This window comes from Pleurodeles waltl, chromosome 9 (genome assembly GCF_031143425.1).
Source record: "Pleurodeles waltl isolate 20211129_DDA chromosome 9, aPleWal1.hap1.20221129, whole genome shotgun sequence".
Lineage (NCBI taxonomy): Eukaryota > Metazoa > Chordata > Amphibia > Caudata > Salamandridae > Pleurodeles > Pleurodeles waltl.
In genome coordinates, this window is record NC_090448.1 from 1,082,660,140 (window position 1) to 1,082,681,299 (window position 21,160).

Consider the following 21,160-nt stretch of genomic DNA (forward strand, 5'->3'; position numbering starts at 1 on the left):
GTAATATTTTGGGTAATTAGCAGTGCATGCCTAGGACGCAAGTTATAGCTATCTTGGGCTGCGAATTGTAGTTACGTGAAATAACTAATAACTGCTGAATTTCTCTGTTTTGGAGCGACTAAATTCTGAACCTAACTAACGTTTGGTATTTTAAGTGAATATATATTGTTGGAAATGGCTCTTTCTACAGGGCCACCACCAAACGTTTTGCACTCCTCCGCCTACTTTTTGCTGGATTTTTGCTTGTTTGTGTTAGGCCTCTGTGTACTTTACCACTGCTAACCAGTGATAAGTACTTGTGCTCTCTCCCTAAAAAAATGATTTGATTCCCATACACCCAATTGGCATATTTATTTTACATGAAAGTTGCTTGTGGAGAGGTATACCAAATATCCAGAGCCTGTAAATGAAATGCTACTAGTGCCACTCAATTAAGTAGCACCTTAAAACATGTACCAGACCTGCCATTGAAGCCTGAAGGCAGTATCCCACTGCCATGTCAACTTGGCATTTAAAACCCCTTGCCAAGCCTTAAACCCCCCTTTTATTACATATAAGTCACCTCTAAGGTAGGCCCTAGATAGCCCATATTGCTGTGTAATTAAAAGGTAGGACATGTACACTTTAGTTTTACATGTCCTAGTAGAGAAAAACCTCTCAAATTTGTTTTCTCACTACTGAGAGGCCTACCCCTCTCACAGGGTAACATTGGGGATTCCTTACCAAAAAAAATACTTTTGGAGCCGGTAGATATATCATGTTTGGTATCTATGAACTTGTAATGATAAACCCTCTTTAATGGTAAAGTCAGATTTATCATTACAAGTTTGAAAATGCCACTTTTAGAAAGTTGGCATTTTTATGCCCTTAGCCGTCTGTGAATGCAGCCTGCCTTAGGTCACATGGCTGGGAGTAACTGACAGTTGAGACTTTGCAAATTCACCCCAGACAGTCATACAAGAGGGGGATTAGCAGAGCCTGAATGGGCCTTTAACTGACTTGATTGGGGGGAGTGGGCGGAGCTAAGCACAGCCCCACTTGCAACTGAATAGGCTGTGCTCTGCCACCACACAATAGGCTTAACAACCTTTTATTGTCAGTGCAGCCAGCTAGAAGACAGGGCAGGGCAGGCAAGAAACTCCTGGAACTTCAGAGAACCCTTCTGAAAATGTGTTCCAATGTCTAGCAGCAAGTGTCCAGGGTATAAAAATAGGGTTCTCAGACCCACTCTTCAGTTTATGACTGTACCTGCAGAAGGACTCCGAGCACTGCCTGCTGCCTCGAACCTGCTTGGACCTTTCAGAGGCCGGCCCTGCTGTACACCCCTGTATCACCACCTGCACCCACGACTTCAGAAGTGACTCCAAGGGCTAGTTTAGCTGGTCTGATGTTCTGCGCCACAGGGACATAACATACTCCCAGCATCTTAAACCTGCACCTGGACTCAGCCTGAGTAAGTACTGAACTCCCAAGAGGCCTCCATCCATTCCTGGACCCTTGGTTGTGGTGCTAAAGGTGACCAGGTGGCCAATTTCCAAAACTGAGGACTTGCTATTTTGAACTTTAAACTTCAAAAAAGTCAGACCTCTGTTTCTACTAATGGGATTTTCTTGGTTTTTGTGTCAAATAATGTACTAACATTTTGTCTATTTTACTAATTTGGTTCAGGATTTTTATTGTGTTTCGTATTTTCATTGTGTTGCTGTTTTTGTACTGCATAAATACTTAACACATTGCCTCTAAGTTTAGCCGGACTGCTTTTTGTGCAAAGCTACCAAGCGTTAAGAGCAGGTTAAATTAGTGACTTTTATGATTCACGAGGGATTGTGGCTGTTGCTTGACCAGGGTTCACACCCCAGTCAACCAACAACCCAATTTATCATAAATACTTTTTTTCACTGAAAAAAAAGAAAAGAAAAAAAACACAAAGGTTAAAGTGACTCTATACTTAGGTGAATGTGCAAGTGACAACATTAACATTTTAAACTACTTAAAAAAAAAAAGAAACACACAAATTCACCAGTTATAGTTTGCAGAGCTAACTATAGGTCACAGCAGCGGTCCCCCAACCTGGGGTCCGGGGACCCCTGGGGGTCTGCAAAGCCTCCGCAGCGGTCCACGGCTGCTTAGAAAATTAAATAATATTAACAGATTAATAAAGTGTATATAAAGTGGCAAATGAAATTAGAAAAGCTCTAACCTTCCTATTAAAATTACATTTTGTATGTTATTTATATTCGTTTGCAAATTAAATAAAATGTGTTAGCATTTGTGTATGTGTTTGATGAATGCTTGTTTCTGTACGTTTTTGTGTGTTCTTTTGCGTTTCAACTCATCGACAATGTTTAAGCCGGGGTCCCCGGCTTCCAGCACCGTTGTGCACGGCTTAGAACCTCACATATTAGACACATACAAAAGATGATGCACCACAAAAAGCTACAGTCGAAAGTCCAATTTCTTAAAATAAGTCCATATAGATCTTATTTTCTTTTTATTCTTTTTGAACACAGCCCATATTAACAGCACAGCCAACGCGTTTCATCCTATAAGAAAGGACTTCTTCAGGGCTAAGAATTCAGTTCCTCATGTTCAGACAATATAATCCATTCAGTACCAGTATCAAGCATTTCCACTACCAATACTTCTTATCCTCGTTGATAACCAGCGAAGTAACAGCGAGTCCCACTCACACCATCTTCAGGGCATGGATGGATTATAGTGTCTGAACATTTTATACTGTTCGGGGTTGCCAGTTTTCACCAGCTTTTGGGGCAGGATCCAACAAGCCACAGTTGAGATACATCTTTTCAAATGCATATCAGATTGCAGATTGGCAATTATCTCTTCAAGATACAGGAATTATTTTTCTTGCTCAATTTTGTCACTTTCTAACCTTAAAATGTTGCCTTTTCTTCCTCTGGATGTCACCCAAACTCTAGGACTTTCCAGGCTTGATCACAGTCTTTTTTTCCCTGCAGAGGTTACCCCCTTACAGTCAGATGGGCCTTACATCTATGTTTCATCCTGAATATGGAGACTGAGTTATTTTTGTAATGCGACACTTTAAAGCACTCAATGATTGGGAGATCTAGGTAGATCCCCTTTGCTTCTCCAAACACCATGCTTACATGTAACAGAATAGTGCTGTGACACTTGGAAGGCCTCATCTGACTTTGTTCCAGCGCTGAAAGGCTGTTTCGGTCTCTAGATATTTCTTACCTACAGTGGAAGTTCAAAGGTTGACTGTTTGAAATAAAAAATATCATAGTCACACACAATACAAGTCATTGCAGCCATTTAAAACAAATACAATAAAAAGTAGAATTTAAAAAACCTACGTAGAAACATCCCAGAAATGATGAGAATAAAAACCTTCTTTAAAATCCCTAATATATCAAGTATCCAATTCTCCACATGATAGCAGCACACTGATCATATTAATTCTCCACAGCAAATTGTTTGTTGGCCCATCCTATGGACGATCCCAGTGCTTCTGGGGAACTTCAATTCGATACCAAACGTACTTTCTGCCTAATAGTCCAGGCTGCTTTCACTATCGACAATGAGGAGACACTCTTGCATATTCTATAGGCAGACACTCGCTCAGTTATAGAAAGATTTTTGCAGAGGAACACAATCCATCTCTGTCTGGAAACAACATATCTAGGGCAGAAAAAAAGCAAACATTCAGCTTTTTCCAATCAGCCATACGGCACAGTTTACACTTTCCATCTCCCTCTGCCGAAGAGGTCCAACAAGCAGTAAAGGCAGCTGTAGGTAAAGTACCACACCTAAATTGTAGAAATAGAGATCGTGCGCGGCCAGGTCAAATCACATCCAAGAAGGGCTCTGTGGTAGGTTCATGCTTGAACTGGAGGAAGTGGCTAACCAATGTTACCAGATTGAAGAGTCCGGAGAGAAACCTTCACCCAGAATTTCTGCTTCACAGTGGGCACAAAGTTTGACGGTAATGCTTCAGGAGTAGCCCAGAATTCTGGGAAACCCAGCTTTACCCAAGTGGACCTCAGATTCCTCAACCACCCTATTTTCTTTACTGCTTGCGCCCATCCTAGTATATCACTGAGGCCAACCCTGTAGCAGTTCATCTGTTTTCCATATGCGGATCCAGTAGTGCAAAGTTCTTAGAACTGCCAGATGTTACTGGGTAAATTTCGAGGTTGAGCCTCAGGGGCACCAGAGGGGTGCCTCTCCCCAACCCTGTGATGTTCCTGAGAAAATTGTTATCATTTACAGCAAGAATATTTAAATTGCTCTGGCCCCACAGCTCCACCCCATATAGGGTTGCTCCCCTCGCCTACATTTTATATATATATCTATAGCAGGGTACTGAGCTTCTTTTGCCATCCTGCCTATTGCACCCCTCTATAACCGATTGCTTGCAAACTTTGTTATTTGTGCTCCAAAAGCATCAGAATCTGCAAATCTCACTCCCAGACAGTCATATTTGGTGACTCTCTTTAAGTTTCCATATTCAGAGTCACCTTGCCATTCAATTTCCTCCTCCTAGTATAGATCATCAACTTTGTTTCCGCTGCATTAAGCTCCAACCCAAAATCCTTGCAGAATATGCAAAAGTTATTTATTAGATTCCGAAACCTATTCTAGTTTTAGCAAGTAGGCGGGTATTATCAGCATATAACAACCCTGGTATTTTTTGCCCAGCCAAACTGGGAGAGTCGTTGACACACCTACTCAAATATCCAATACAGCTGTTAATATAGAAGAGAAAGACAGTGGGCGCCAGAACACACCCCTGGTGTACCCCCCTCTCAACCTTAACTGGGTCAGTTAGCTCCTCCATATTACTGTGTCTAATCCGCACAAATGTGCCCTTGTGAAGGCGAACAACAAGGTCAAGCAAATCTAGCAGAACCCCCATCTCTTGCAGTGTACTCCATAGCTTCTTTCTTGGGATTAGGTCAAAAGCTGCGTGGAGATCTATAAAAGCCACAAACAGATCCCCTCCCCTACCAATATCCAGAGTCTTCAAATTGATCTGCAGAAATCTGAAGACCTGGTCTACAGCGATGGTCGCCGGTCCAAAACCTGCCTGTAGATGTGAGATGGCACCACTCTCCTAAATCGATTCCAATAACCGGTCTAAGACCTGCTTACAGAAAATCTTCTGTAGGTTGTCTAGCAGACTGATTGGCCCGGAAGCTGGACGGGTCGCTTGGGTTACCCTTTTTGAAAATGGGCACTATCTCAGCCCCCTTCCACGTAGGTGGAACTGGAGCACTAGCTGCAACCACACTGCAAACAGTATAAATATAGGGAACCTAGATGTTCGTATTAGATTAATAAAGGTCACCTGGGACTTTGAGTCCTGGAGCCTTACCCAACTTGAGTGAGGTGACAGCCAAATGAGTTTCAGATAGAGTAAAATTCAAGGGTGATTGTGTCCTCCTTTCCAATTAAGCTCAATTCTTCATACTGGGACTCACCAGCAGCTGAGTAAAGGGTACTAAAGTGCGTCACCCATTCACTCGGCAATATTGCAGACCTAGAGGAGGATGGTGTTTTCCCATACCAATTGCTTGCCAGTTTCCAAAACAGGCTCTGGTCATTTCTCCTGACTGCATCAAGTAAATCGTCCCGGCATTCCCACTCTCACTGTCTCCTGGCCTGGGTTACTTTCTGCCTATAATCCTCTCTTGTTAGTCTGATTTCATGTCTGCCACCTCTTTCAATTGCCTTCAAAAGGTTAGTCTTGGCTACTCTATACCTTTTGATAAACCACCCATTGTTTGATCTAGACCCAGTATTCCCGGATACTTCAGACACAAATAGGGTATCAAGGAAATCATAGAAGGTCAAGTGCTCATCGACTATCCTCCTATGTTCACACCAGTGTGAGGTCATAGATTCCATAAAGCTTGGCTAGCAACTGATATAAAATAGCAATGGTAGACGGAGAAAATTCTACAGCTTCTCACTTGACATTTCTCCTATTATTGGCTAGTTTGAGTTGCTGAGCAAAACCACCTGCAATAAAAAGGTGTCAGTACAGGAAAAAAAAAAAAAAGAAGAAGACTACAGGAAGAAAGTATAAGGGGTTCGTGATCGCTCTCTTCATTCTCCAAAACCTCCATGACTGCCATATATTCCCACAGCTGAATTTCTAATAGTACGTAAACTATATGACTCTTGTAGTTCCTGCATCAAAATGTAGGGGCTAGATGGGCATCTGATTACGAGTGACCCTTACACGCACGGAGCCCCTGAGTGATGTCCACTACCTGCAGTGCTACTCTTGTTAGCTTGCGCTTGCAAGACGTAGTCAATTCAGGTACGCCCCAAAAACTATCCTCATCCCGGGATGGGTCGTGGGCCACCGAATAGAGCTCAAAGGTAGCACTGAAATCCTCTGCTACTATGAAATGGTGGGCTTCCTCAAACCTGGAGGGGAGATTATCTAACTAATGCAGGATTTCCGATTCGCTCCTCCTCCCCACGCTTCTGTTGTGCCGACTGATCAGCAGCACAGGAGCCTCTTTATTTGTTGAAAAGATCAGACCCTGCAAGTTACCTGACCCCCAGATCCAGTTCATTCACAGTACATTTGGGGGACCAGCTAAACCAAATAAGTAAACCTCCCAAAGCCCTCCCCGTTGTTGTCCTACAAGCAGGATCCCAGAAGCTTTTAAAACCAAATCTATACTTAGGTTCCTGAAACCAGGTTTCCTGAAAGATACAAATTTGATGTTTCTCTATGAACTCCCCCAGACTGGGTTATCAAGCTTTGGCCCTATTCCTGCTATATTCCAGCTGAAAATGTTTGTCAGATGATCATGGTTGCCTACCTGCCAAACCGGGGAAACAGCTGTTGAATTGGAGCACGATGTTCCCAGTAACGGGGGGCTGGATTGGGGGCATCAGATCAAGTTCTTGTGCCTCACTAGGAGGAATATAGTTGCCTGTTTGAAATTGGAGTCCTCGGCGATTCAACCCTCGGCGTCAGTCCACCTCAGTCAGAGAACTAGAGCCCTTATTTTGACTACTCCATTGGTGAGCTAAAGTAATTGCTTTGCCTCTGGCTGTGGTGGATTGCCAAGTACCTTGCCAGACCCAGGGCAGCTGGACAAAACCTGGGCAAGTATTAAACGCAGCAAGTGGTTGCAGGAACAGTGGAAGTTCTTAATTATATTCACCACTCTTCTTTGCTGCCAGCTTCGGCCACAATGTTTTCCTGAATCTACTCCCGGCAGTACATGTAAGGAACAAGGCTTTCCATCTTTTGTAGTATCAAAAGGGATCTGCTTCAACCAACCATGTTTTGTTAAGCAGGGATTTGCTCTAAAAAGTATCAATGTCATTTTCACAGACTTGTAGCAGAATGTATCAAGGTTATATACAACATAGAAAAAGTATGACATACCTGATTTATTTCCGCCTTGATGTCCAAAAGACGTTCCAGTTCTGTAACTCGAGTAAAGCATGGAGTATCTCTACGGGCAAAGTCCAGCATGCTCTGCAAAAATAACAAAGCAATAGGATAAACTGCATTCTTAACTTTTCAGACAAGAAGCGTATTTAAATGTATTGTTTTAGCATTCAAAATTACTGCCAGTATTTTCTAATATTTTAAGGCCCGGAAGAACTCATGCACAATTCTGGATATCAGGAAAATTACTTACAGAGTACAGTAATCTTATAAAGCAGTGAAATTAACAGTATTTATACATTTTCAAGTATATATAATCTAGTTGTTTCTGAGATTTGTTAACAATTTTAACAAACTGCAGTGTATCACGACCTGGTTTTGGATGGGAACAGGGCAGACCGGTGCTACTGGGGCACAACTGTGGTGGTTGAGATAGTTTGCTACTGGTGTCCTGGTGCCCATCCTACTGGAGTTCTGCAAAGAATTGGGCTAAGTATAAGCATTTCTGTTCTTGACTCTCGGGGTAGCAAGGGCAAGCGGTCACAGGCTTCCAACCAACGGACACAGTTAACTGACTGTCCAGCCCAGTGCTTCCCCTTATGCAACACTAAGTACTTTTAATCACACAGTAGAACGGCATACTACACAGTGAATATAGGATGGTACCCATGGTTACAATCTCATGCAGGTGCTACAATCTCGCCCCCTCCAATACTTTCTCCTACCTGGGAGACCCCATCTACTATAGTTGCTAGTGTTCTGTGGCAGGGGCATGAATTAGACATGGGTACACATTACTTTATGCTGATTCCACAAATTCAAAATTTGATGGCTCTTATCCTGATTGTGAACAAAAAAAGTCTCAATTCCTCACGCTTTAGACTTGCATTATCTGCTTGTTGGTTCTACGGCCTTCGTTGGAGAGGGGAAGTTCGGGCACAGACAGTGTTGTTGGTATGCACAGCAGCTTCCCTTTGGAACACAAATTGCCAGATGGATGCAGCATGACAGGCTTCTCTTCCTTGATGGTCTCTACTCATTCAGTGCAAAGCAAACGTCTTCCAGCTCCCAGCAGGTAGGCTTCTATGCACTACGAATACCGTCAGCTCCTCCATCAGAAAATGCATACTTCAGGTGACGTCCCCACCACTGAGAGACTGGTTGTCAGCAGAGAAAAGCTGTAGCTAGACAGCAGTTCTTCTAGCGCTCTGGGGAGCACTACCACCCTTGTCTATGAAAAATTTGGAATTGGAAACAAGTGAGGCGGTATGGATCTTGTGTTTGTATTCATTTTACACACCGGGGATGGGGATCCACTGTATCATGCTTCAGAACTAGTTTGGGCTTGTTTATTTTCAAATGTCATTTCCATGTTGCTCATCAGACACAGCCTTTATGTAAAGTGATGCTTCTCACTACCGAGAATTGCCAGTAAAAGGTACAAATGGAAATGGGTCTTATCCTCTGTGTTACTTCCATTGAGGCTCATGTGGCATTATTAATATTTTTTTAAATAACGGGATGTATCAAATGTTTTACTAAATGATGCTAGCAAGAAATGGTAATTAAAGTTGCACAATAGTTCAACAAAAACCTTTATGTCCAGAGGTAAAAATACAGCTAAATTCTTACAAAGTACAAAACAGTCCAACACACATCGACATGAGTAAGCATAACGTTGGTGCATATAGATCGAGAATCGGGTATGGTACAACAACAACTAAGAGCAATTGCATTGCTAAACTTGACAACAGTGTTATCTTCACATAAGCCTTTGTCCCCCTCAAACACCATGATCCTAAGAAGAAAATTCGGGCGTTGAAGACATGCAGTCCATACCAGAACGCTGGAGGACAGGTGGTCTGCCCATTAATCACACTCTGTGTCAAACCCCTTCCTCCTCCCCTCATCCCTCATATAGGTACAGAAGGGTGACCACGTTTTCTCAAACTTATGTGTTGTGCATTAGTACAGTCAGTCTCTCATTTGCATAAACAGACCATACTTTTGCCCACTAAACATGGACTGGGGGAGTTTATTCTTATTTCCAAAACTGCATCAGCATCTAACAGTAGATGGGTTATAAGTGTACGTGACCTCGTCCGGAGCCCTTGTAAGAGGTTGAAAGGACCCATCAGAAGTTTTGTTCCCTTGATCTCATCCACTATCCGAATCACCACGTCCCTATAGGAGTGGACCAGAGGGCATGCCCATCACACATCTCAGGCCTCGAAAAATCTACTTGCACACTCGCTATGGCAAGTCACATTTTATCATGTCGAGCTATTTTAAGGACCTACTTGACCCTTCTGGCAATTTAACAAAGAACAGGTGTTCTGTTCAGTCAGGAAGTGAAGGAGCAATAAAGACGCCTTTAAATCTTGTTCTTATCTTGCCACTTTGGCTCTTTGTTCAGAGACAGAGGTCTAAAGTCAGTTTGTCTTCTTACAATTACTTTTCCTTCTGACAACAGAGTTCCAGGACTTTGTAAGGTGAATGGTCGAACCTGCTGAACAAAGAGAGTGAATTGAACGGCTGTAGGATGTCAGGTTTTTCCTAACACACATTTAAATAACTACGTCAACCATACAAACATTTCAAAATATATTTCAGTAGTTGTGAAAGCCCATTTTTTGTACCTGTGTGATGAAAAAATATTTTACTTAGGCGAAAACAAATCAGAATACTTTATTTGCTGATGTGCAAATGATAAACTTGTTTTTTGAAACCCAGTTTTCACAGATTATTATTAATGCACTATACAGTTTTAGCAGTAAAGCTGCAAGTTAGCGGGAAGGTTTTGGACATTTCCTGGAAATCTACTGTTTGTAAATGACAATGCACTACCACATCATGCTTTAGTAATATATTTATTAAAAGTATGCATTTTCCTTTTGCTTCCCTCAGACGGATGCCCAAATCCACACCTTTTCCTAGGCCTTATCTGAAATTTCCCAACCTAGACCTCTACGTTCCAGCTGCCACACAGGAAGGGATGGTGTTCTGTGTGTTGTTGTTTTATCAGTGTGTAAAGCAAGGACGTCCCTTTTTCACAAACTTTGTCATGGAATAGGTCTTCCAGTGGCGTCTGCTCTCTGTTGGCTTTTAATTGCTACTTCTGGCCCCATCTAGTGCAGCAACTGGGTCAGCCTAAATCACTCTTGGGGTTAAAAGGTGACATTGCTCCACACAAGTGCCATTAACTGGCACCACCTCTTCTTTAGAAGTGTCTCTGAACCGTACAGGTTTCCAACCATTCTAGTGGGAAAATCCTTAATCCGTTGCTCCGGGGAAAATGTTCGGATGATGACTAATAGTAATAATGGAGATGGGAATGTAGTTCTGTTTCATCTGCAAGGTACTGCATCCGATTAGCTAAATACTATGGTAGTGGATTGAAGCAGGGTAGTGTGTTTGTGTGTCAGCCATAATATGTGAGAAAAGGTAATCTGAGACTAGTGTTGTTCCACCTCTGAGCTAAGTGTGGTACCCAGGCTATGGTGCCAATTTAGTGCCACAGTTAGGCAGCCACCGCATATCTGTAGAAGTTCGGGAGAACCATCCCATCCCTGATGATTTCCTAAAGAATGTAAGCCTAGATACTCTGGGAGATGTATTGCTCCAAACAATTACAAGTAACTTGGCCTGGATCTGCTGCAGTATGCTGGTGGACAGTAAAGTGGGAGTGCCTATAGGACATAAAATAACCTGGGAAGAAGTTCATCTTTGTGCTGGCCACACGGCCCAACCAAGAAATTTCCAACCTTCCCCCAGCTATACAAGTCTTTTTATAGGACATCAAGCAAGGATGGGATATTAGCCATAGGGAGTGGTCATCACATCTGAACCTGAAATTTTGGAGAAGTGGCTCGGATCAGTTTTGAGGATCAGGAACTCCCATTGTGGACAATTAAGTGTAGTTCACCTTGAATCCTGAGACCACTACAAACCGCTGAAGCTCCTGCACCAGCATAAACGCGTCTAAAACAGAGCATGTCATCCGCAAAAAGCATGGAAAGGACAAACACCAACGAAGACAGGAGGCATCCCAGCCTCATGCCTCTTGTCAATGCCATCGGCTCTGAGAATTCACCACTGACCTCTAGCCAAACTCTGGGATTGAGTGCCACACCTGTCCTGTCTAAGACATTCCCTGGGAACCTCCAATCCACCCTACTGAAGGCCTTCTCAACACCAACATGTGTGTTCTGTTTTTCAGAGGTACAGATTAGGTTGAATGCTTGTCTGGTGTTATCCACAGTGTGTCTATATGTGATGCATGTCTGGACCACACAACCAAATTGTACAAATAGTATTATACATATGTAGTAGAAAAATACAAAAGACTTGTGTACAAGGAATACATCCGAATCCAAAGTCCAGTAACCCATACAATATGATCGAACAGAGTTGTTCATATGATCTTAGTGAACGCAGTCCAGACAGCCAAAACAGGTATCGTCTAGAAGACTTCTTCTAGGCTATCAAGATGAATTTTAAGCGTGGACTCAGAAAAAGGTGCTTCGATGTTGTTTGACTTTTAATTATTCGTAAAAATCACAACAGTCACCCAATACGTCATGGGGTCCCAGTCTACATATCAATATTGCATCATGAAATGTACTCCTCCAAATTATCTAGAAATGGAGTATGTAACAAAAGATACCAATGTGCTGTGTCTACCTTCTGTATAATTTGGTTGTGTGCTCCGGACATTCAGATCTTTGTATGTTTGGGTCTATTTTCAGTAGTCACCTTAGGTACTGCTCATGGTAGCAGGGGTGTAGTCTGTTGTAGCACCAGACGAAAACTAACTTGGCTCCATATCACAGTGAATACTTTGCTATTTGGGGATTGTGTGGGTACTCTTCCACTGCTACTTTTGTGATTTTTTTCTATATGTGATGAAGCATGATTGTTATGGGGATACCAGCAGGGGCATCATGGATGTGAGATACAAAGATAGACATGAAGAACTTCACATCGAAACTTAGTAGTGCAATCGGCCGGTACGAACCAAAGCAAAAAGCTTTTTCTAACACTTCAATTTTGTGTGTTCATTTTATTTTTTCTGAGAGCATTATAAGCAGTATTGTTAAATTTTGCAAATGTGTACACACTTTTACACAGAAACCACTGTTACTAATGCAAGCTGAGCTAACAGCATTTCCTTAGCTTAGAACAGTGATTCTTACGCTTTTGACTTCTGTGGACCCCTATTTAACCATTACTGGAACTGAGGCCAACTATCACCCAAACTTTATTCTGTTTGATGCACATGCTCTGCTCTCGCAATTATGGAAGATGCCAACTTCTCCAATTTCAAATTCCTACACATTGACAGATCTTTAAAATTTTTCAATTTTACATTTTGCTTTTTTAAACTGTTAGGCACCAGACTCAATCCTGGTAAGGTAGCTGCTCACACGCTGCTGCCTCCAAATTTGAGCTCTCCGATTGTTTCTGGGCATGGCCAGCTAAGGAGCAAGATACATTTAATATTTTGCATCCATTTGTTGTGCCACTAAAAGTGCTAAACAAAGATATTATTTTTATTGATCTTGTCAATTCCGAGACGGCTTTGAATCCATTGGTTGGATTGTGAAGACACTAATAAAGCACATTTTGCTCAGTTGCTCTACACTGAGGTCACTGTGGATTGCAGTCCAGCTGAGACAATTGCCATCCTTGTCCAACCAATGAGACCAAGATCCAGAGACAACAGTAAAGATTACTATATATGACAGATACAGTTTCAATCAACTCAAGACTACCTACTGAAAAACCAAAAATGAAAGTGTAGCAGTTATACAGCTTGTAAGAATTTCCATCAGTTTGTATACTGAAAGGAATCATGATTATCACTGCTTATCGGGGCAGATCCTCCATTAGGGCAGAGGAGCGTTGCCCTCCGCCAGCTGCAAACCTTTTACTAAAAAGTATGTTTATTATCCTTTTTTAGTAAAAGTGGCAGTGCCACGGGGTGACTCCCCCTCAGAGTGCATGTGTGCGGCCAAACACACATGCGCACAGGGCTCTCTTTAGCCCAGCAACACTTTTGCCGGGCTGGAGAGAGCCTGCACAGGCCTTCAGTCTGCCTGGGAGCGCCCTGGCTGGGGGCTCCCAGCCAATCCTGATGCTGCTCTGAGCAGCATCAGGATTGGCTGCAGGGCAAGCTGGGAGCCTGTGCCTGCCTGCAGCCAGCAGAGGAGAGGTGTGGGGTGCAGCGCGGCGGCGAGAAGGTGTTTAAAAAAAAAAAAAATTTACATTTTTATTTTCCTATTCCCCCCCCCCCCTGCGTGGTGCCTTGCCCCTTCTGCGCACAGCGAGCCGCCATTGCTGCTTATAAGGTCCTCACGGACATATTTAGAACCCCCAAAGCAGAAGTTTCCCTGAGGACTGAAAGAAGTGGGTCTGTGTCTTTAGAACTTCCATTTCCGGACAGATGGCAAATCTGAAAAGACTCACACCCTATTTGACTTTTCCTTCATTTTCCTATCGAGAATACCTTGTGGCAGATATTGACTGGGAAGGATACCTGCAATTCTTTGTACGGTGTGTTAAGCCAGAGAACAGGAGAGGATAAACTAGGAGCAAAGGCACTATGCCAGTGTCTGTCACGGAACTAATCAAACTGCAGTGCTGAAGGCCCCTTCAGTGCATCAAGAAATTGCAGAAGCACAATAGAGCCGAAAGCCATTTCAAACATGAATTGTGACCTTCCACTGCAACACCAGAGTTTGCTCCCGAGGGGCACACATTTATCTTTCCAAACGAAATGTAGAATAATCCCATGAAGAACACTGAGTTGTAGAGCCCACATAACGATGTTACATCAGAAAGTATGGTTTCCTTTCTGGGATTAGTCAAAAAAATATATGGAAAAGAAAATGCTATGACATGCCACTGCGTATGAAAAAACAGTGCTCCTGGGCTGCTCCATATGTCCCCACTGCGGAACGGGGCTTGGTTGTTGGCGTTTATGGCCCCAGAGTATCAGATCAGCATTTGCTGATAATTAGAAAAAAAGAATCACTCCAGACTTCCCAAAAACGGTCCCTTTATTAGGTACAGCTGCTGAGGTGGTTAATCAAGGTCTGAACAGAATAATTTCAACTCATGGAGCACAAGCATTATGAAGTGCGTCCTACTTTTGGCAGCACGAAGATCAGAGCTTTTCTGAACACAAGGGGTTCCAGCATTGTAATACCAGGCCCTGGGAACTTGCCAACAAGCATGTATAGCATGTTTAAACAGGGACAATATAAGGCTACATTTGCAGATGGTCAGATTTTTTAGACAAGTCGTACACAAACGGCAACAAAAAAAAAAGAAATTAATCTTATGCCCTCTGTGTACATTGCTGTTGGCACCATTTTAAAATCAACACACCATGACAAGTCTTTAGGAAGCTTTTCGGCACTGCACTTTATGTTTTATTACTAAATATATCGTTAGCATCAGTTGTAGGATAATACCTCTCGATGTGTGTTTTAAGATGTCTTTTTATTGTAATTTTTTTTTTTTTTTAAACGTACCGTGTTCCTCTTACATACAATGGCTTTTATTAACTAAGCATTTTGAATAAAAGGTGAAATTGTATTTCACAACAGGTGTCCCCACACAGGTATCAGACCTTGCACAGGTGCAGATTTAAGACTTTCCAACTTTCACCAGAAGTTACAGAAGTAGGTCAGAAATCCATGTTCCACAACCTTACATAAGTTCTATGTTTGCATGAGCAAATACCGAAGGGCATGTTTGTTCATGCAAAAGTCTGTTGAGAAGGTGCAAATGTACTTGTTAAGGTGTCTCCCCCAGCCCCGTCCCCCCCCCCCAATGTTTTGCTTCTGGAAAAAAAAAACATGTTTTTTTTATGCCTGCACCTTGGGGAGGTCACTTGTCACCCTGGAAAAACACCCTGCCACTCCCAAGTGTACATTTCAATCTTTTTCAGGGTGGGAAGGAGTTGGTGAATACCTTTAAGCGTCTATGTTTGTAGGTGTGCACAAACTCACAGGTCATTCCAGCCCTGGAACTACCACTTTCTGCCTACTTCCAGCCCCTGTGAGTGGATATGCTAACATAAATCATCATGCAAACCAACCGCTTATTTTGCAGCTGTAAGTCATACTTAAATAGCTTTGGGAATAGAGTCCATAAATTTTCGATTCTGAAACATCCTACACAGCATATCTAGTCGTGAAATGTAAACCAGTCATTGATTTAGTGCTTGGTATCTGCTCAAAATTACAGCAAACATGGGAACTGAGGCACAGTGAGATGAAGTGATCTGCCCAAGCATTACACAATGTGTCAGGTGGAGAAGGTCAGATTGAACAGTTTTGTTGACTCTCAGTTGGCAACCAGGGGAAAGGACCGCAAATATAAACTGAACTTGTAAACTTATATACAGTAATAATTTGTGAAATAAAAAAAGCTTAAAAGTAAATTTACCAAAGCAATTTACAAGAAAATGAAGCTAAAAAGATTAATTGTAAGATCAGAACAAGATATCCTGAAGATTGCTGTAATGAGAACTTCAGCACAATTAAGTAGTGGCATAGTCAAACCCCACCATAATTGAAAGCTGGTCTAAAAAACCCATTCACAAACCCACCCTTCACATAATCAGAGCCAGTAATTTACAAAGATTTGACACAAAGAGAGCCACAGTGTGTTCCCAATCCGGTATAAACATAAAGGTAACCTATTCAAAGCTGTATTAGAATGTAAAGCTGAACAAATACAGAGTCCTGGACATGGGGCAGTTCTAGGATTTTTGCAGCTACGGGCAGAAAGGGAATGTACAAGGCCCCTATAATTTGTGTATGATGTGACATCATAGCAAAATGACATCACAAGAACAAACCATCATTTGCCTAGTGACCCATTCCTTCAAAGAGTCTTTGCAAGAAACAACGTGCCTGGTGTGGAGGTCATTAAATCACTAAAAAACAAATAATAACCCTACTAAGCACATCTATTTCAAAGCTCTGTTAAGTAGAAACGCATTTTGTTAGACACAATGGGTGGAAACCCTTGGCTTAGGTCTCCCCCAAAACGTATATCTTGACTTATATCTTGACTCCAATGTTAAATGTTTTCCAGATGAATAGATTATTATATATGTATGTGATGTGTATACAGTACATGTCTAACTGACAGACAGCAGAGAGCTGTAGAGGGCCAAAGGCAAAGACACAGTCAACATGTGTTAGGAGTGGTAGTTGGTTTGTGGATTTAAGTGCATCATGATGTAATGTTCTTTAAAGAGGATCATATACAGCAATTCCCTAAAGTGGAGCCGGGTTGGTGCTGTCCAGATTGCTACTACGATATTGGTTCAGACGCTCAGTGTATAGATGGGGAATTATGTTTTCCTTGTTTTTCCCCTTTTTTTGGCACTTCATCTCCCATCTAAAAGTGCCCTGGCAGTGGGTGTGTGAAAAGCCACTAGAGCTAGTGAGTTTGTCATCCGAGTATGCAGATGTGGGCCCTGTAGCTCACTGGGCCATGGGACAAGACCTGCACCTCACTTAGGAGGCCTAGCATAGCTGAGACCAGTCTGAGGTTACATGCGTTTACGTTAAGAGGTGGGAAATGACACAGTTGGATTTTTCCTATCTGAGCAAGATAAGGTCTGACTTGCATAAGAGTGACAGTAGTAACACACTGAATAACATGCACTGACAAAGCAAATTGATCTCAGCAATCCCAGAGGTGTTGGCAATCTCAATGTCTTTTAGCTATGTTTAGTCATAGTTCCTCTAACAGTTAACCTTTGGACTATGTTTCAAGCTGCTCAAAAACTAGGAGGATAAGAAACAGTAAGTGTTTAAGTGACTTAAAAAGTAATAGTGCAATGTAACGCTCTCTTGTTTGACAGGAATTGGGTAAATGCTAAAGCAAACGGTCACTCGGAATAGCTGAACACATCCGAGGTTTTATGAAGCAGCTCCACAGCAGGGATCAGTTATTTCTAGCTTTCCAGACTTCTAAACTTTTCATAAGCCAACCAATGGAAAACACGTGTAACTCTTCCCTGTCAAGGAAATTATTTGGGCCTGTTATTTTTTCCATATGTTGAGAAAAAGCTATTATTATTCGTCCAGCCAAGATTTTATAAAAGTCATTTCGTTTGGCAACGTACGAAACATCTGTTCTCATCTTATGTGAGAAACGTATTAAAAGCTTTCCAACATAATATCGATGAGCCATTAAGGAATGGTGTGATGCCCGAGTGTGCTTAATGGTTGGGTAAAAGTGGTATATCAAGGTCAACTGCAAACAAACATGAAGCAAGCGCAGAAAATGCTTTGGCACTGTTTATCTGCTAATTGTATCTGTACATAGATAAATAAAAGATACATATATAGATAAAAGATAGAGAGCTAGAGAGATGATAAAAGATAGACAAAAAATAGGTAATAAAATAGATGCACCAGTTGGGCCTGACACAGTCTGCTTCGTGGGGCAGGAGGAGTGGGTGGTATCTCCCGTTGTGCACACAGCTGCAGCGGGAACAGCAGGGTCTTCTGTGAAGGACTGTCCATGATTAGAGCAACACACAGCAGAACATGGGCATTCTTTGGAGCTTGAAAGCAGTGCAATAAAACCCGAGGCCCTTAGGATGCTGGCGAATGTCTGGCTGCCGTGAAGGGGTAGCGTTGATATGAGCTTTACCATAGGGATTACAATACACGTTCCCACACATTTGCACCAAGCAAGGGAGGCAGGTGGTGCATGGGACACCCACAAGTCGCCTCTCCCACGCCAGAGTGTTGATAGCCCAACCATAAATACAAACACAGTAGCATAATGTATACAAGTAACGTGGCATACGTGCGACCCTTCAGTTGTGCAAATATAAATACGTCTGGGTGCTCCCTATTCTCTACCCTGGCACATAAAGCGACCTAGCATCAGCAACAGCCGCAGAAATTCATTAATAAATAAGCAGCAATGAGTGCTGTGTCAACTGCCTCTCAAGAAAGCAGTCCCTGAAACACATGCTATAATGGCGACCAGTGTACTTGTATAGTACTTAGCTACTGCTCTTGGGGGAGGGCTAAACACAGCAAGGGGAAAAGACAAATGTATGCCATGTACAAATGGCAAATAAAAGGAGAGCGACGATGAAGCCAGCAAATGTAAAGCCTCTGGGTGGGCTGAAGCCCGCAATGTAGTTAGAGCATGTCTCTTCGAGACAGCACATTGACTGTCTAGCCGAGACCTAAAAAACATGGATGGAATTCGACCAATGACCCGTTTCTGAGATTAATTTAAAGATTACTCTGATCACTTTTTGCTTTTCTCACCAGAACCAAAGAGAAGAAAAAAAATCTCAATAGAGCTTCTTGGGATATAAATATATAATCCTTGGTTCGCTGACTAATTACAATCTTTCAAATTGCCAGTGCTCAGAGTGTAAAGACAATGAAGCAGAGACTATGATATAAATAAAAAAGCTTTCCTTGGCTCTTTTATATATATATTGAGTAGCTTTATATGTAGCGAACTCAATCCAAGATCATGGGAGCGTTTTACATGAGCACCAGACTACAGGACACACGTTAAGATTATTTTTTTAACCAACCAAGAGACAGTAATTCATTTGCTCCTTAGCACGTGAGGTTGAGAGACGGCGGGACTGGAACATGGTACTCTACATCCAAAGAAAGCAGCTCCGGCCGTTAGGCACATCTCCTCCCCTGGGGTGATGATTATTCGCCAGTCATTCTATATGTTACTACATACCCAACAGAAAGGAGAGAGAACAAGCCTGCATACAAACTAGAAAAGAACAAAGAGCCAGTACCCTACAGTGTCTCACTCACTCCTAAGGGTGTGTAACGCCAGGGCATCCGGAGCTGCCCCTCAGGTGCAGCTACGTTGGTAAACTGATAAATAGTATGGCAGAACCAGGCTCCTGCCAGCGATTACATCGACTGTTGCTCACCTGGCTCAGGACTCCTGAGCTGATACACTGGGTCAGCATCAATGCAGCGGCCGACGGCTGCACCGGGTCCCAGGGGTTGGAAGACGCCATCTGTAAACACCCAGAGTCTGCCCTGTTACTTCTCCCAACAAGCGCCGTATCCGAACCTGCCGCCAAGCCCGGAAACAGAAAAGGGACTACGGCAGTCAAGCGCGGACCGTGAAACCAGGCTCTGGTTACGTAATGCTCGGCGGCCATCTTAAAACAGCAGTGCTTTTATTGGGTGCAAATAGAATTCTGCAGGGTCTGCGTGTTTTTTCAAGCCTTAAGAGGACTGCAAATAGACATTCTATTAAGGGCAGCGAAGTGAGGATTATGTGTTCTGTTCTCTGCCTTATTCAAATAGCAGCCATTAATACCAACATAAATAGGAGTTAAAGTAGTCACAAAGCACTACAATACCCATGAACCATGTCAGAAAAAAGCTTCAAGAGTATATTTACCCATAACAATCCTGTAGGCCAGATGAACATGAGTAATGTTTTTGGTTGCCACCTTTCCCAGAGGTAAATACGAGCGATTTGTTCATGTTTTAAGAATTTGCAACGGGTGAGGCATGCTACCTAAACAGAACTTTATATAAAATTGCCCTTATTCATTTTTAGCATGTTCTTTACTATCTTTGAATACTTTAACTATCACTCGTAGATCTTTAAGGCAGCTCTACGGCACGTTTTCAGTGCTTTCTTCTATTTTCTGTTTTAGGAGTGCACTGATTACAGGAAAAATATAGCCTATAGGTGATTTTCTTAATTTTTCTTCCGACCGAGACGTTATAGTGCTGGCAATGTCAGAAAATAACACCTGCTAAATGGCAACCCTAGCAGTGATACAGAAACCGCTTCTTCTTGCTGCAAAGAACACATTCAATCCTACGAACAGTCGACAAAGATTATTCCTGTTTTTGATCTGAAACTGAAACATAAACAAGGACTGCAAATAGATATTCATCAAATAGTTTCTTTGACCAGATCTGAGTGTGGGAAAATAATTACACACATGACAAGTATGTCGTGCATCATAATAATTCCAAGCAAAAGATAACACGAGGGAGGGCTAATCCTTGTCTCTGTGGTCTTAAAATAATTTAAAATACTTATTCACAAATGCAGTTCATTTTCAATTATATGAGAGGACCAGAGGCTTCAGCTTATGCAAATTCAAAGCAGATCAATAGTCATAGAAAAAGAGCTCCATACTTCTTTTTTACAGAACTCCTTAAACTTTGAGTCTGACACCAAATCTGCCAAAACAATTATGTCTTCGAAGCAAGCCACGGCATTAAAAGATTTGGAACCCATTGCACCTTTGATTGCATGGGTGCCAAACATGGAGGTGTCAATATCCGCTTCAGACAAAGACCAGCTGATCCAACAAGCCAACACTGGACGGGAAACAGAGCTGATACTGGTTGTGTTTAAATATTTTGTCCCCCCCACCCCCCACAGTGTAACCGTATTCAATACATTATTACTGTTTTCAAAAGAGCATCTGCTATAGCCTGTAAGTGGTTAATAGAGGTGTGGGTATGAGGCTAAATAGGGAATAATGTTCAAAACTCTCTACAAAGGCTTGGCAATTGCAAGATCACGGTAGGCAGCAGGAGTGCTGCTGGGAAAGAAGCGGGCCCGCAGAGGGTGGCACAAAGATTGTGTCAGGCACTCAGAAAAAATTGGGAGCATGTTCGGGGATGGAGAAAGAGAGCAGCTGCTCAATGTCCCGAGGCTCGCTCTACTATGGATCCCACTCAACTG

At 42.4% G+C, this 21,160-nt stretch overlaps 1 protein-coding gene across 1 annotated transcript in view; it reads right to left on the bottom strand.

Annotated features, from left to right (window-relative positions):
- The window catches only part of HAUS2 (HAUS augmin like complex subunit 2), a 40,462-nt gene extending 20,907 nt beyond the window's left edge, over positions 1 to 19,555 (bottom strand). Inside the window, exons 1-2 of the mRNA XM_069208753.1 lie at positions 19,368 to 19,555; positions 7,400 to 7,492 (exon numbers count right to left, since the gene is read on the bottom strand). Of these exons, the coding sequence (XP_069064854.1) occupies positions 7,400 to 7,492; positions 19,368 to 19,457 (183 nt within the window). The 5' untranslated portion in view covers positions 19,458 to 19,555. The remainder of the gene's footprint in view (positions 1 to 7,399; positions 7,493 to 19,367) is intronic.
- Between the last annotated feature and the right edge of the window lie 1,605 nt (positions 19,556 to 21,160).